A 15603-nucleotide genomic window follows, 5' to 3' on the forward strand; every position below is an offset into this window, starting at 1 on the left:
GAGATCACAGAGCAGTCTAAATGTTTACAAAGCTTGCTAACTTTTCAAAACATTATAAAGGCAATTTCACCAAACCCTTCCATTTACTGCTCTCTCTGTGAGAACTGCAATTTGATACAATACTTGGTGGGTCAGAAAGAACTTTCTGAATACATCAGCCATAAAACAGCAATAGGTGAACAGTTTAAGAGTTTCTATTTGGTACACAATGGGTCAGTCACACAGAATCAGGAAATAATCCAGTACTTGAGATTAAGAAACTACATTCATTTTAAAGCTCCTTATTCAGTATAACCACACAGGAAAAAAAAAAAAAAAGAAAACCTCACTCAGCTAATACTCTTTTGGACTAAAGTTTACAATATAACAAGAGAAATTGTTTTCTTCCCATTAATTTAGATAAGAGATTAAATGAAGGGGGGATAAGTGCTAAGGGAAGAGGAGACGGTAGTATTATAAAGTTTTCAAGGTCCATATTCTGCATCACTTTTATACATATTAGAAATTATTATTAGAATTTTGATTCAGATTTCCCTTTGCAGTTTTCAAGCTGAATATCCCTGTGTTAACAGAAATACTAGAACATTTTGATGCTATCATGCGTAAATCCTGACTGAAACAGGCTTGGCAAAAAAATTTCTTTCTGACATCAGTGATGAGCAATGCTACCTTTAACATCGTTACTTCAAGGGCTGTCTGGCACAGCAACTGAAAACAATCCACAGAAGCAACTCAGGAACACAGAGGGTGAGGGGAAGCTTAACACATTCCATGGTTTCTATGGTCCTAGGCATGCAACAGTCACATCCAATAGCTCCAACAAGTATCAACCATGCACTCTATAATAGCAGTACGGTCCCATATTTCAGGTATTTGGAAATGTAAATGCTCCCTCTTCTATGTGGGGAGAGAAAAGTAGCCAGCAAGAGTGATCAGGTACTACCTTCATCCTGAGGCACACACTTGCAGAGAAAGAGGCTGCCCATCATTTATCTAACTTCAAGATACATGGTCCATCTGAACAATTATCCTGGAGACCCTATGAATGTCAGATATCCTTTCCCTGCTAAGTATTAGAGAGGTTACCTCCACATTCAATCCCTCATACCTTCAACATCGCCAAATGAAGAATGTAGTACACAGGCCCATCTGATTTCTGTCCCTGCTGTAGGACCTAAATACTACAAGGACTCTAGAAATAAAGTGAAAAGTAATTCTGGAAAAGTCAAGACAAATGCACGCCAGATTCACCTAACAAAGGAACAAAGGACCTGCCACACTTGGGCACCAAGTAGCCTCTATGAGGAAAAGATGGAGACAGATGTTTTGATCAATTCTGAAACTACTGCCAAAATAGAAGCACCTACTTTTAAGGAAAATAAGGTTAGGTTGATTCCAGACATTTGGTGCCAGCATACGCTTCGAGGAATCACAAAATGGTGACATAGCTGTGCATTTATAATCCTCTAACATCAACTTTGCTAAATGGCCAGCATTTGCATTTGGCAGGCTGGTTACAACAGGCCTAGCAAAGTCCTACTTACAACAGCCTAGCAAATTGCTATAGGTCTCAATCTGCAGGGAGCAAGATTTAACACAGTTTGATGTCAAGAGCCCACAAGGACAACCCCTCTGAAGTGCTAAACTTGAACAGTCCCAGCTTGCAATGGCTATGCACTCCAGGCTCTGAAAATCTCCCTGAAAATCTCCCTATGCTCTCTGACAGCAGTTCTTACATTGTAAATCCTGACATATGTCTAATTCAGGGCCAGTACCAAGAGGTCAAGAGATGGTATCTCAGACAAGGTCAGCAGACAGCTCTACTGACAGATAACATGACAAAGTTAACAAAAAGTGAATTAAAGAGGAACCCATCAAGATGTAGGATTAAAGAAAAAAGAAAACACAACTGAAAGTGGTTTTGTCAAATCTGAGAAAGGCTAAAGTACATTGACCTTACATTGTTATATTTAGTGTAGCTGAGCACAGAGCAACACAGAATACAGTGCAGCTTCTAGAAATCCTGAAAAAGGAACATCTAATTTCTCTTTGAATACCATTGCAGATATAAGTGTTTCAAGATGCAAGTTTGACTACCATCAACACTATCAGATTATTCCAATACAAATTAACTTCCTTTTAAGTACAGCTCTATATGTAGCAACAGACGATCTGTGCATGTGAGACAACCCATGGAGCTCATCTCAAAACAGGTTGAGAAATTTTCCATCTCGCACTTCTGTTCTTCCCTCAAAGGCATCAAGCGTTTGTACAGGTGCTCTGTACATTTTCAACAGCTTCTAAAGACAACCACCAATAATTTTACTTTCTTACCTAGTTACTCTGGTGGCTGGATCACAAAAACATTACCATGTCAATTCATCAACCGGCTAAAAGTGAGGGATGCAAGAAATGCAACTATAAACTGATTCTATAGTAGGACATTTTATTTTAAAAACAACCCTTTCTAATGGACAAAAAGTGCATCTCATCTTTGCTAGTTTTCAAATTTACTCATTTTTGCTTTAGTAGAAAAAGTAATTTTGCTTTCAGCACCAGAAAATTGCAGGAGAATATAGCAGTATCTATGACACAAGCTAAGGAAAAAATGCAAACACTGTTTTTTTGATACAAATAATATATAATAGGTCCTTTTTAGCATTGGAGGTTATCCCATCACACCAAAGTGCTCCAGCCCACACATTCTTAATGTCTCCTCTCTCTCCCAACAGGGAGACATTAAAAATGCTTCAGCACAAAACAATCTCTCCCCTCTAGAGATTATCATCTTATGGAGTACCTGGTCCATCCTTTTAAAACTAAATGGCAGGTATTTCTTTAAAAAGCCTGGACTACAGAGGAAGGAAAAATAAGTCTGCTGTTCCCCCAAAAAGAAGAAAAAAAAAAAAGCACCCATCTCCTATGTAGTTGTATCCCTCAGCATTTTGCTAGTCACTCCCTGGCCAAAGACAAAATTCAACTAAATATCAAGCACATTAAAAACCATTACATTCCATCTGGACATAAAAACTCCACCTGTTTTACAGGAAGGGCAGTCACCTGCTGGCAGAGATGCCCAGAGAGGTTCTAGAGACTCCATCCTTGGAGATATTTACAACCCAGGCAGACACAGTTCTGGCTGACACTACTTGCACAGGCAGGTCAGACTAGATAACCTCAAAAGGGTCCTTCCAAACTTCCAAACAACTTAATTCTTTGATAATACACAGAAAACCACAAATTAAAAGATAGTGCATTAAAATGTTTTACTTCTGACTGAACAAAACCAAGGTTGAGTAAATATTTTGCTAGAAAAAACACATAGACACCCCTCTCAAGATATCTGAAAAGGAGCCCTCTGTTTCAGTGACCAGGCATTTTAGCTCTCAGTAAGAATCAAGTCATTCTTTTCTCCTATTTCTGCATACTTGCAATGAAATTTGTAGGAGGGATGATTGGAAGTTGGCATAAGATACATTTCAGTCCCTTTTAGTTGTTGTCTTCTCTTAACTGCACTCCTCCACAGGCCAAAGAGGGAGAAGGGATCTCTGCCCCTCTCTAATAGCCAAAATACACAGGCAGTGGACCAGTGGCACAGACACGAATTCCTCAGAAACACACATATTTCCCACCTGGACCACCACAAAACCAGTCAGATGTCCCACAGAGGGGCCTCCGGCAGGCTTTAACGCTTCAACATCCAGGCCCAACTCTCCATGACAAAGCGCCTCACCTTCCAAGCCAGCCAGGTAGGAACACAGGCTAAGAAAATCCTACTCATCTTAAGCCAAAGGAGCGTCTCAACAAGGCCTGTCAGTGACAAGTGCTCTGTCCGGGCTGTTCTACCACAACAAATGCTGTGGCAGAGCAGCCTGAGGGCACCAAGGCCGTGTGTGGGGCTGCAGGCGCTGGATGCCAGCAGCTGAGGAGATGGGCGCAGGCCCAGAGCCCTCGGAGCGGGAGAACAGCACCAACCCCACTTGTCTGGGCAGCCCAGGAGAGGGATGTCGGCTCCAGCTACCTGCACCAAGCAGCTCTGACAGGACCAGGTTGGCTCTCTGAGCCATCTGACCAAAAAAAGGGACTCCAGATGCCAACTCCAGACTGTTCCCCCTCAGCCTTCAAACTGAGGCACATGTTTTGGTTTAGTGCTAATTGAACGATATTCATCAATGCTTCAGAGTTATTCATTTTAGCTGACAGGGATGAAACCCATACTCAGTACAGCTGAATCTTGACACACAGTACTTAAGCATTAAATGCAGACAAACATAAAAAGTGTTATACACTGCACACTGCAGGAGTGCAAAAGCTCTCCTACAGCATTAGTGACAGCTTTGTCTCCGGATAAACGTTAAACACCCCAAGTGAAAAAATTCACAGGTATCTTCTTCAGACACTATTGCACAAGCCAATAGATTTTACACATCAAGCATCCTATGAAGCTAAAACAGAAAATTAGAACTACTAAAGAAGAAATGAGGGGATGACATCAACAGAGCAAACCAAATAAAATTCTTAAAGAAAAAAACTGAACAAACAATATTCCCAATGCTGCATGTATCAAAACCAACAAAAAAAGGTTGATAAATATTTTGCAATCTACTTTGTGTCTGACAATCTGACAAAAAGAACAGCTGCTTTCAGTTTCAAAAATATATCTATAATGTAAATCAAGTATTTAACATACCAAATACATGGCATCAAATCTTAGCAAATAATTTCTAACTTCCAATGATGAAAAAATTCTGTCAGACATTTTTTAAAATCAGTTCCTTTATTTAACAAAGGGGTTTTGAAGATCCTTTTAAGTGGTCCATACACTTTTCTGAACCTATAAATCTTAGTAGTCAGGAACACTATTTCTCTCAAGTGCCGAATGTTTCAGTACATATTTTTAATGCCTGAGGATTGTTACTATATAATCTTTTATCCATTAACTACCAAAGAATAATCCAGGTAGAGCAACAATACAGAACATGTAAAGTATGCTTCAGAAGTTCAGACACTGTCATTGGATACACAGGGATGAAACAAAACAAGCATACATTACAAATGTACTTGCAATTAGATGAAATACATTCTGTACAAAAACTGGAACTAGGAGAAAACCATGGTTATTTTTATTCACATTTTCTTTTTTGTTATACAATACACTTCAAGATACACAGATGGTTTAGATATGTTTGATCTTGTAGCCACCTCAATTCCTTAAGACTGTATCCCATCTCTGTAACAATCATCTTGTGAAAGTAAAAGGAAAAAACCCATGTGCCTACTGATCACTCTTCTCTGAAAGGACTCCTAAAAGTGTTACCTTTTAACAGACCTGATGTTTTGTTAGTCCTTTGCTAACTACTGCAGTATTCCAGTATACCTTTGCTATATTTTTCCTATTTAATACCAAGACTTATAAAACATGAGAATTCCATACAAATTGATAGTTTAAAAATCATAGTAGGTCTAAATATCACTTTATTGATTCTTCTCATCTTTACACATTTCAACTTACCTCAGATCCTGAGGAAATCTGACTTTGGCCTGGCTGATTCTGAAGGTGACCAGCACTTCTCTCTGTCAGAGAATCCACTGTATTGTCATCCTGTTCAACCATTTCCATGGTCATCAGTCTAAAAGTAGGTACATACACATTTAAATAATGCAGTACAGGGAGGTATATCAGGCAGCTATAGAGAGTAATTCCAAACTATTTTTAATTTGGAGCAGACAGAAAATAAATATGTTTCTGTCAAACTGAAGTGCTTTCTTCATTCCCCTGTATTAAAATATTTACTCATATAGCCAGGAGCTCTAGAACAAGTATTTTGGAAAGCTGCAAGGAGAGGCAGTTCCAGAGACGGTTCTCAGGGAGGGACAAGCAGCATCCCAGGGTCGCATGCAGTGCTGGTAGTGCGGCTGGGAGTGCAGTGCTCTGGAGCAGCACTGCCCGCAGCAGGTCCCTCAAGCTGCCCAGCAGCCACAGGCTGCTACAGCCCCCTCGAACCTTCCAAGATGCCTATTTCCAGCTGGGATCTATGCTTGAATTGTCTGTAAACTACTCATGGCTCAAGAGTCACAACAATTCTTCTCACTTTACAGGTTTAAAAGTATGGTAGAATTTCATTGAAAAATAAGCAACTTGCTGACCTTCAATTTAAACTAAGACTTTAAACTTCATACAGAAAGCTTCCAAATCTGCTATTTATCTGCTATATAAAAATGCAATTACCTGACAGCTCCTTTTCGGTATTTCTTGGCACACTTAGTCATAACGGAAGGTGTGAGTTTTAAAACAAGAGCCTGGATCTCTTCAGCTCCCTTTCTCTCCTACCAAACCCTGCACTGAAGGTGCAACATTGAACAGGTGATGTCAAACATTGCCATGACAACAGGTCAGTTTACAAACAGAACAGGGACAGGATAGGGTCAGGCAGAGGCAGGCAGGATGCCCTGCAGGCACGCTCCCACCTACACCCTACTTACACAACCAATCGAGGCCGCAAAGGGAAGACATGATATTAGTTGAGAGATTTAAGAGCCAGCAAATCTCAGTTCCCCAGGTTCAGTTTCTGTACCTAGGGAATGCTAAGCCCAACTGAACTCAAAGCTCAATTAATTTCAACTGGCTGATAGTTACTCCGATTTCTTCTCAGGACTTGCACTGAGAGATGAAGAGGCAGGGAAGGACTGCTACCCGCCTGACTCTGAGACTCTGGAATTTAGTCCCACATATTATAAGTTAACTACATTAAATCAAATTAAATGTAAACCATACTCCTTTTGTGGCACTATTTTGCAGAACATTCCACAATCTTTGAAGAGAATGAATTTTATTGCTTTTTTAAATATCAAATTTTTGCCCAGAATAAAGGCATGAAAATATGAAAAGATATCCAATCAAATGATGCAGAGAAGTGTATTTTCTAGCTCATATGCCTGCAGTGGTATTCTACTGACCAGACTTAACAGTACAATAGCTAATGGTAGCCAAGATGCACACAATTCAACATTTTATGGGGTAACATGAGTATTTCTCCTCAGAGAAGTTATGTATTCTATGCCAGTATCAATTCAGATTAAAATCATAAGGAGCTATTTTACACCTAAAATCTTTCTACTTTTTTGTCACGTTAGTTACCACTAATTACCTTTTTCTCTAGATACAATCTAATTAAACATCTACTGAAATTCACCAAAGTCTAACAGCTCTGGGGAAAATATTTTCACCAAGCTTTTCACCATAATTTTTTATAAGATCTTATCTAATTAAACTATTCTGGTTTTATATAAATGTGCAATATAATAACAATAATAAAGTAGGAAAAAAAAGTTCCTCCTTTGTAAACTAGAGTCTCAAATATGAAAGGTGTATCTGGTTCATGTAAGAATAAGCTTCAGAACAGCTCATACACCAAGGAAGATTAAATAATACATAGGTACTGGCAACATATTCATTGTAATCTCTTTCTGAAGATGGAAGACAGTCAAAATTAATTCACTTTATGAAGGCCCTGAAGTATTTTTGTATGCAGAGCCATCTGTCACAGACAACCTACTGTTGAAAATAAAAAACAAAAACCAAACAACAAAAAACCCGAGTACTTTTATTCCCACTGAATGCATTTCATAGAAATTTTACCCAGAAATAGCCATTTTTCATCTTGGAAAAAATTTAGTTCCTAATTCTTAGCTTAATTTCTCACTGATTGCAGAACACTATAAAAATGTATTTATTTCTACTACTTTATCAGGATTTTTTTCCGCAAGTCTTTTCGTCTGCAGCACTTCACTAAGTTAGCAAAAAGCTACAAAGAGCATCAGTGCAGCAGAAAACCCACCACAGTTTTTCCCCATGTTTTGCAAAATGCAGTAGGGAGAAAGCAGTGTACTTTTAGATTTATCTTTAATTAGAAAAACAACAGCAAGTACTATGCATGTCAGTGAAGTGACAAACATGATTAAGATTTATGATATACAAAGAAAACTCTAGAATTTATATAGATTCTCCATTTACAATTGTGTATATTCTGACTCTTACTACAAATGATTGCTTAATTTAAAACTTTAGCAAGGTGGAGTAAAATCTGAAGATTTGACTGCCATAAAATGCAATCACTACTCTGAAATATAGCAAAATACTTTCCCTAGATAAGCTCAAACACACTTCTTTTTGACAACCTCTGTGACCAGACAGTGACTTGACTTAAAGCAACATCCAAATACAAAGATCCAACCATAGCCTAAAAAAACAAAACAAAAATAACGAACTATATGAGTAATTTTAAAAGATACACAAGCTAGCTTGGCATAAAACTTCAATGAGAAAGATGACTTAAGACAAAATGTAGCACATTAGTATCACAATTCAGACATGTTACAAGGTTAGGAATCTTCGATAGACACAACCATGGGATCACTGAAGTGGCAGGAGCAGGTCAGCTGCAGTCATTTGAGCTCCCAGGGTCAGCGGTGGCACAGTCACACTGAGCTGTGCCAATTCATGTAGGCTGGTGCACAGCCAGGCATGCCAAGGAACTCCTGAATTTCAGACTAGCTTGTCACTGTCTTGGAGCAGTCTCATAAACTCTCAGAGTCCTAAAATCTGAATTGTGCAGGGTTTTTATTTCCTGTACTACATATCATGTCAACATGAATACATCAAACTTTTTAATAAATACAGAGAAAAAAAATACTGAGCAAAAAATACTGAGCAATATCATAATTATGCTTTTTCGAACACATCAGTAATACAGACTGTGGCAGGAAACAGTTACTAATCTAATCCAGAAAAAGTTTCCACATCTACCACACTCAGTCTGCATTGCAAGCAAATTCTAACATATTCATTGCTTTTAAGTGTCAAAGGAACAGAATTTTCCACCAAGCACTTAAAATCCTTCATAAAAGTCTATCAGTAGCACTACACATCACACTTCAAAGTTTACATTACCTTCCTTCTATTTTAAAGGAAAACTACGCAAATAGTTTAAAGTAGATGGTCTTGGGTCCTGTTTAGAATTATATAATGTTTTTCTTCATTGTATGACTAACTATATACAAGTTTTAGCCATATACTCAGTATTAATACTTTTTTTCTTATTCTTTTATCTTAATTGCTTACAAAGACTGAACAATAATTTTAAATATTAGTCTGGATTTTTAAATTAATAAACAAATTATACCTCTGCACTCCCATAAAAAGGGGACAAAAAATGGTTTTCCATAATGTAAGCAAAGATACCTGCTTCCTACAACATAGCAAAGAGATCTTCAGGATCTGGCAGGAAGTTTAACTGTTACCAAACTAGCAACATTTAAATATATATAAGCACATGTTTACTACAGTCACTGAGATTAATGGACAGCAGGTCAGTAGCAGATAAACACTGATTAAGATGATGCATAGAGTGCACATCAAAAGCTTCATCAACTGTGATCAGGTGAACCATCCCTGACAGGACAAATCTGACAGACAGAATCAGCTAGAGGAAAACAGAAAATTTTTCCTAGAAAATTCGAGGCAATTTAGAGCTAAAGGTGTGAAATTTTTATATTTTAGTTCATAGGTAAGAGATGAAGGATAGCATCCCTATCAAGACATGCTCTTTTGGAATAAAGAGCACAAGAAATGCTTTCACTCCCCCCCAATACTGCTGTTTGTTTTACATCACTGCATATTAATATAATATTTAATGTCTATTGGTGAAATTATACTGCAAAAGCAAATTGCTACAGTATTTTGCATAATTGGAAGTGTGTGACTATCTAATTAAATACCCAGAGACATTTTAAAAAACAACTTTTTTATTTCAACCATCCTTTATACATCAGGGACCGCTTACAAAGGTGGCTAAATACAAAAGAGATCAATCATAAGGGGCTAAAAAATATGTTTCGGCCCTTGCTCCAAATCTCTTTGAAGGCTTTTATTCACAGGGGAGTTACTAGAAAGCAAGAATGTGAATTTACAAACACCTGGTTTGCCTTTATTGATGACCCCACAGTGAGTGTGGAAACTCTCAGAATGCACTCGTTTCAGAAGAGCATTGTGTTTTCAAGTATGAACTCTGTAATAACTGTTTTACCACCCTGGTAGTGTGAAAGACACCAGCTGATAAGGTGGTCACAGAATTCAGTCAGCTAAAACTGTGCAACAGCACAACAGACCCGATTTTGAAAGTGCAAATTTTTAGCTTCCAGTATCACCAGAAGTTTCATCACTAAGCTTCTTGTGCCTCCTTGCCTCCTAGACTCACAATGTTTCCCTTTCTTCCCCATTCTTTTCTTCTTTGAACACCTTAGCTAAACCCTAAAACCCAAAATCTTTAAATCCCAACCTAACATTACCGTGAGCACAGGCAATGCTACCTGGCCACCTCAACCATCCCGACAAGGCAGTAAAGAGCCGGCTGCGAGAGACACACGGTCCCCTCTAGAAGAGCCCAACCAGCCCCTGGATAGGCCAGAGGATCAATCATCAGTCCCCGTGGAATTACTTAACACACCAAAAATTATACTATCACAGCAGTGGCGGATGCAGACAAAACGCTCAAACTTCTAAGCAAGACTTCGGACTCAGGAAGTCCACTGTGATCCTTCTCCACCTGTTCTGACCCAGCTCCGAAAGCCCTATGGGCAAGGGTATAACCGAGAGCAACGGACTACGGGGCAAATGCCAGCGGGCACCTCGCTCCCCCTCGGCCGGGGCAGCCCCGCGGAGACCCCAGGAAGGGCCGTCCGGGGCACTCTGCCCGCAGCGGGCAGGCGCTGACCCCGCTCCTCGCCGCAACGCCGGGCGAGCCGAGCCGGTGTCCAGAGCAAGGGCTGGAGCCGCCACCTCCCAGAGCTCGGCGAGCGCCGCGTCTCCCGGGCGGTAACGAAGCCGGGGCTCCGCGCACCCCCTCCTGAATTCTCGGGATGCGGAGCCGCCTCGGGGCCGCCCCACAGCGACGTGCGGGCTCTGCGCGGCCGTCCCTGAGCACAGCGCGCTCCCGGCTGCCGACGGGGACACGGGGACGCGCCTCCGCCGCCTCCTGCGCGCTCTCGAGGCGGGGCTGAGCCGAACGCGGCACAGCGCCCTCCGCCTACCCTACTGTGCCGTGCCGTGCCCTGCCCGTCCCTGCCCGCCGCGCCGCCCGCTGCCCTCCGCGCTGCCCCGCTCCCGGCCCGCGGGGGGTCGGGCTGCGCGCACACGTGTCCCCGCCCCCTCCCGCACTCACCCGCCGCCCTGTACGTGCTGCCCCCGTCACAGGGGGTGGGGGGGACCGGGCCGGGCGGAGCCGCACGTCGGCCTCACGTCAGCGCTGATGCAGCCGCGCCGCCGCGGGGGCGCCGAGGAAATGGCGTCTGTGGGGCCTCCCAGCGCCAGCGGCCGCGGCGGGAGGCGGAGCCGCGCGCGGGCGGCGGTGCCGGGCGGCCGCGGGGCGCAACGGCCGCGGCGCTGACCAACCGCCGCCGCGGGGCCGCCGCCGGCGCCGCCCATTGGCCGGGGCGGGACGCGCCGCGGTGCGGGCGGGGCGGCCCCGCGCTGCCGGGGGCGGGGGCGGCCGGTAACAGCCGGGGCAGCCGCGGGGCCGCCGCGCTCCGTGGGCCGCGCTCTGGGCGTGCGATAGCGGGGCGGTGCTGGCTGCTCGCTGTGCCGGCCGGGCCCCGCCGATAAGGGTGGTTGGGCCCCCGCCGGGTTCAGCCCTGGCTGTCCCCTCGCTGACCTAGGGAAGGGACGCAGCTCAACACTCGGTTGTCCCCATGGCGGTGCCGGAGCCTTCACGGACACGGAAACCTGCCCAGAGGCCGCCCCGCCGAGGTGCTGCCCGCAGGTTCTTTAGTAATTCTGCCTAGTGAAAGCACGTCCCTTACATCAGTCATTCCTGGTATGACATCGTATTTTACATTTATTTGGCTAAATAAGTCAGAAATTGCCAAGAGGCAACAAGCGGGAGCGACGTGCGTGTTTCCCCGCTCGCTGCCACGGTATTACGTCCAAATACCCTGAGTCATGTTGGGCTTGTGCTGCAGGTGTGAGCACGTCCTTTGCTGGGAGCACAGGGCCCGTCGTCTCAGGGTTCATAATATTGAAGTGCAATAAATGCATAAGCCATAAACTTTGTTACTAGTGGTGTTTGAATCTCATATGTCTTACTGCTGCTCAGTATTTTACAAAGTAGTGTAAGAAGGGGTGATACTACAGTATATTTTAAATTAGATGTCTATACATCACTGCACGTATATTCTGAAGTTACGTAATGTTTTTACCCGTTTTTATGGTTTGGGTTTGTTATTTTTTTACTGTGAGAAACTACTCGGTGTGCTAAATAAACGTGAAAAACCTAAGTTAATTTCACATAAGTCATTGTCATTGAAGAATTGGAGGATGTGGGTGTCAGGATTGGTGATAGGTCCATACAGGTCAAACACTCAGTCTTATTCATGGCATGAAGAGAACCTGCGTATTGATTTCCTGTGTTTTAAAAAAAACAAATAACTCTTATCTCTGACTTCATAAAAGATGAATCATATTTATTTGCAAAGGTTTTGCCTTTAAGGATTTAGTTCTTTAATTTGCTTCACGGGAGTTATTTAATAGCTATCAAAATCGCAATCTAGTGGAAAAAATACAGAATCTTCAATTATCACTATTGCTTGTGCAAGTTTTCAGTTTTCATTCTACATTTCCTTTGTTGAAATATTTAACACTCCCTTCCTGTTTTGAGTTCTATTTCCCTCCCTTTGTTTGTTGCCTATATATTATGTGTCTGTTCTTGGTTTTAAATAGGAGTTTCTCTTCCCATAGTTAATTCGCTTCTGGTTTAAGAGCTCACCCATTAGGTACACTATTGTTATGCTCATTCATTAAAAGGTATGTTTTACTAGAAAATCTCTTGCCAATTAAAAATGTTTGTTAGAATAGTAAGATAATCAAATGAACAGGCAAGTGTTAAACTACTCTGCTGAAACCTTTGGAAGAAATTCCAGCTTTGCCTAGTATACTCAAAAAGCCAAAAATAGTTGTTAGGATACTAGCAGCACCTCAAAAATATTTTTGAAGGTAGAAGTCTTATTCAAACAGGATGAAATTTCAAATGAGTGTGTTAAATAATGGAAACCACTGGAGTGAGTTACCTATAAACAAACTGAGAATTTCCATGAACTCTTGGTGCCTGCATTTGGACAAGCAGTTACTTTCTATTAGTTTTCAAGTAAGTCGTAAACAGCTTTGAAATGTTTAACTAAGAATTTATTAGTATTTATACCACTTGAGTGAACTGCCAGAGGGATTTAGACCCTGGTGATACAAAGATGACTAACCAGATTTGGCTCTTGATGCAGCTCGCTGAAGTTGGTGGGCTGGAAGAGGAAGGGAATGAAGAGCAAGTGTTGTGTTCTTACCGTAGCAGGACTGAGGTACCGTGTTTGTTACCTGAGGCCAGACTGACCTTTGCCACAGAAGTGCTCACTTCAACTGAAAACCAGTTCTCGTTGAATTGGGACCAATGCCTGATATGAACCCATTTAATGTCAAATGCTGAGACCAAAAGCAATGCATAAGAAGGCCACACAGGTCAGGATTCATCATGATTTTCATAATTTATGTAAGAACATAAACTTGAAATCCCGGCTCTTTGCTGCCGTCAGAATGACTGCCTGAGTCATCTTTTCTCTCTAACCTGGAATGATTATGATGGTATGTTCTGCAGATTTAAGGAAGTATCAATGATTCAGCAGCAATTACTTTTTAATTGCCCCCTTTTTTGTGTGTGTTTGTGGGGGCGGGGGGCAAAGCCAGTAAGTTTCTTTCAGCATGGATCAATTCTTAAGTCTGATCCATGGCACCATCACACAGAGAGAAGTACTACCTTAACCAAGGAGGGGTAATAGATGAGCAGGGAGTTGGAGCACCAAAAAGAAACATGGTGCTCTTTGCAGAGAATGTAGATATTTCCCCAATGCACAATACATCAGTAGGAATGCTATATATGTAATTTTCAGACAACTGATTCTACATATGGGTCTCATAGATATCTTTAAAATAGATTTTTTAAGGGGATTGAAAGAATTTGGTACATTTAATCATCTAATCTTATGAAATGCCTGTTTAGTTTTCTTGTTAAAATGTTCATGGATTGTCATGGCATAAACAGTGACAGCAAGAGGGATATGCTACCTAGCTTAGCTGTCAATTTCCCTTTAATTTGAATCCAGACATTTGAAGATAATACAGGTAAAACACAGAAAAATAGACTGGCATCCTATTTGGTATAATACTGATACTTAATGATTCATAATTCCACCACAGGTCTCCTCGTGGACCACTCCAGTTTTAACTGATCATTGAATAACCCTACCTCTACTCTTTCATTACCTACAAGGAAACAGAGGGACAAGAGCAGAACTTGCAGAGTGATCACAGGAAAGTGCAGTCAACACACAGCCACTGTTTTCGCAATTTATTTTGTAAATATGATGAAAGTCAGAAGTAGCCAATATCCGCATGCTGCAACAGAATCTTGATCAGTCTGAAACAGAGAACAGATTAGGCAAGAAGAACACTTCAATGAGTATAAAATACAAGACTAATAATTAATTTTACCTATTATTTCCTTTTATAAACTCCTAGCAATGCAAGAAAAATATGGATTTCCATTGGCTCACAAATAGAAACAGAAATGGCACCCCCTTAGAAAGGCAAACATTGAACAATATTGTAAAAGGTAAAAGCTTTGTAAATCAAATGTATATAGATTTTTTTTTTAAGTTACACATCTGTAGAATTAGAAATATTTAGTAATGTTTCCTTCCTTAAACTATGTTAAGTTGGAAATAAGACTGAGTAACAGTATGAGTAGTATAAGAACAAATTGATGATCCTTTTATTCTTATTATTTTCTACTGCCCATCACTGGAACCTCTGAAAATTGATACTGCCTAAATTAGTGCTGTGCTAAGGTACCACCTTGACTTTTGTGGGTTGTGTAAGCCAGAAGCACAGGAAAGAACAGCCTTGAGGAGTCCCAGGTCTGGCTTAGTGAGAAGCCTGGCCTAACAGCTGTGAGGCTTTGCAGTACCTCAGCTAGCTCTACTCTACCTTGTGTCACATAAACAACAGAATTTCTTTATTTGGAAGGGTTGGACATTATTATTGGTGAAGGGGGTATCAAGTACTATTCTAGGTCCATTTAAAAAAATATCATTACTGTGATTTTCTTGGGTTTGTAATGATTTGATTTTTAATAATAACTTGCAGTAATGTTACAATATTTTACACCCCAAAGATGAAATACAACATTTTAATGTGGTTTTAATGTGGTTTGTCTTTGTTTGCTTGCTTTTTTTTTTTTTTTTTTACTTTTTTAGGGTTTGTAGTAAGAAATTAAAGTTTGTAAATACAAAACAGGTATCACAAGTGATATGCTACTGTCTGGCATGTCCTGCAGTTTGAGAGGAGGTTCTTACTGATGCACCAAAACGTAGCAAAGCAAATCAGAGTACACCAGCAGCTAAACTGTGATCACTTTATTAATCACTGCTTGAACAACAGCACAAATGGCTAAAATGATTTGTGAATGTGTAGTTAGATACCTGGTATGGTGTTTGTAAGTAATGAGA

The 15603-nt window shown here is 41.1% G+C and overlaps 1 protein-coding gene across 4 annotated transcripts in view; it reads right to left on the reverse strand.

Moving 5' to 3' along the window:
• Positions 1-11393, reverse strand: part of CREM (cAMP responsive element modulator) — a 36183-nt gene extending 24790 nt beyond the window's left edge. The window contains exons 1-2 of one of the 4 annotated variants that reach the window (XM_082283421.1): positions 11220-11393; positions 5513-5630 (exon numbers count right to left, since the gene is read on the reverse strand). In XM_082283421.1, coding sequence (XP_082139547.1) covers positions 5513-5626 — 114 coding nt within the window. In that variant the 5' untranslated portion in view covers positions 5627-5630; positions 11220-11393. The remainder of the gene's footprint in view (positions 1-5512; positions 5631-11219) is intronic. The other 3 variants (XM_082283420.1, XM_082283422.1, XM_082283423.1) reach the window with 3 other exon arrangements.
• Between the last annotated feature and the right edge of the window lie 4210 nt (positions 11394-15603).

This window comes from Coloeus monedula (assembly GCF_965178545.1).
Source record: "Coloeus monedula genome assembly, chromosome: 1".
NCBI lineage: Eukaryota > Metazoa > Chordata > Aves > Passeriformes > Corvidae > Coloeus > Coloeus monedula.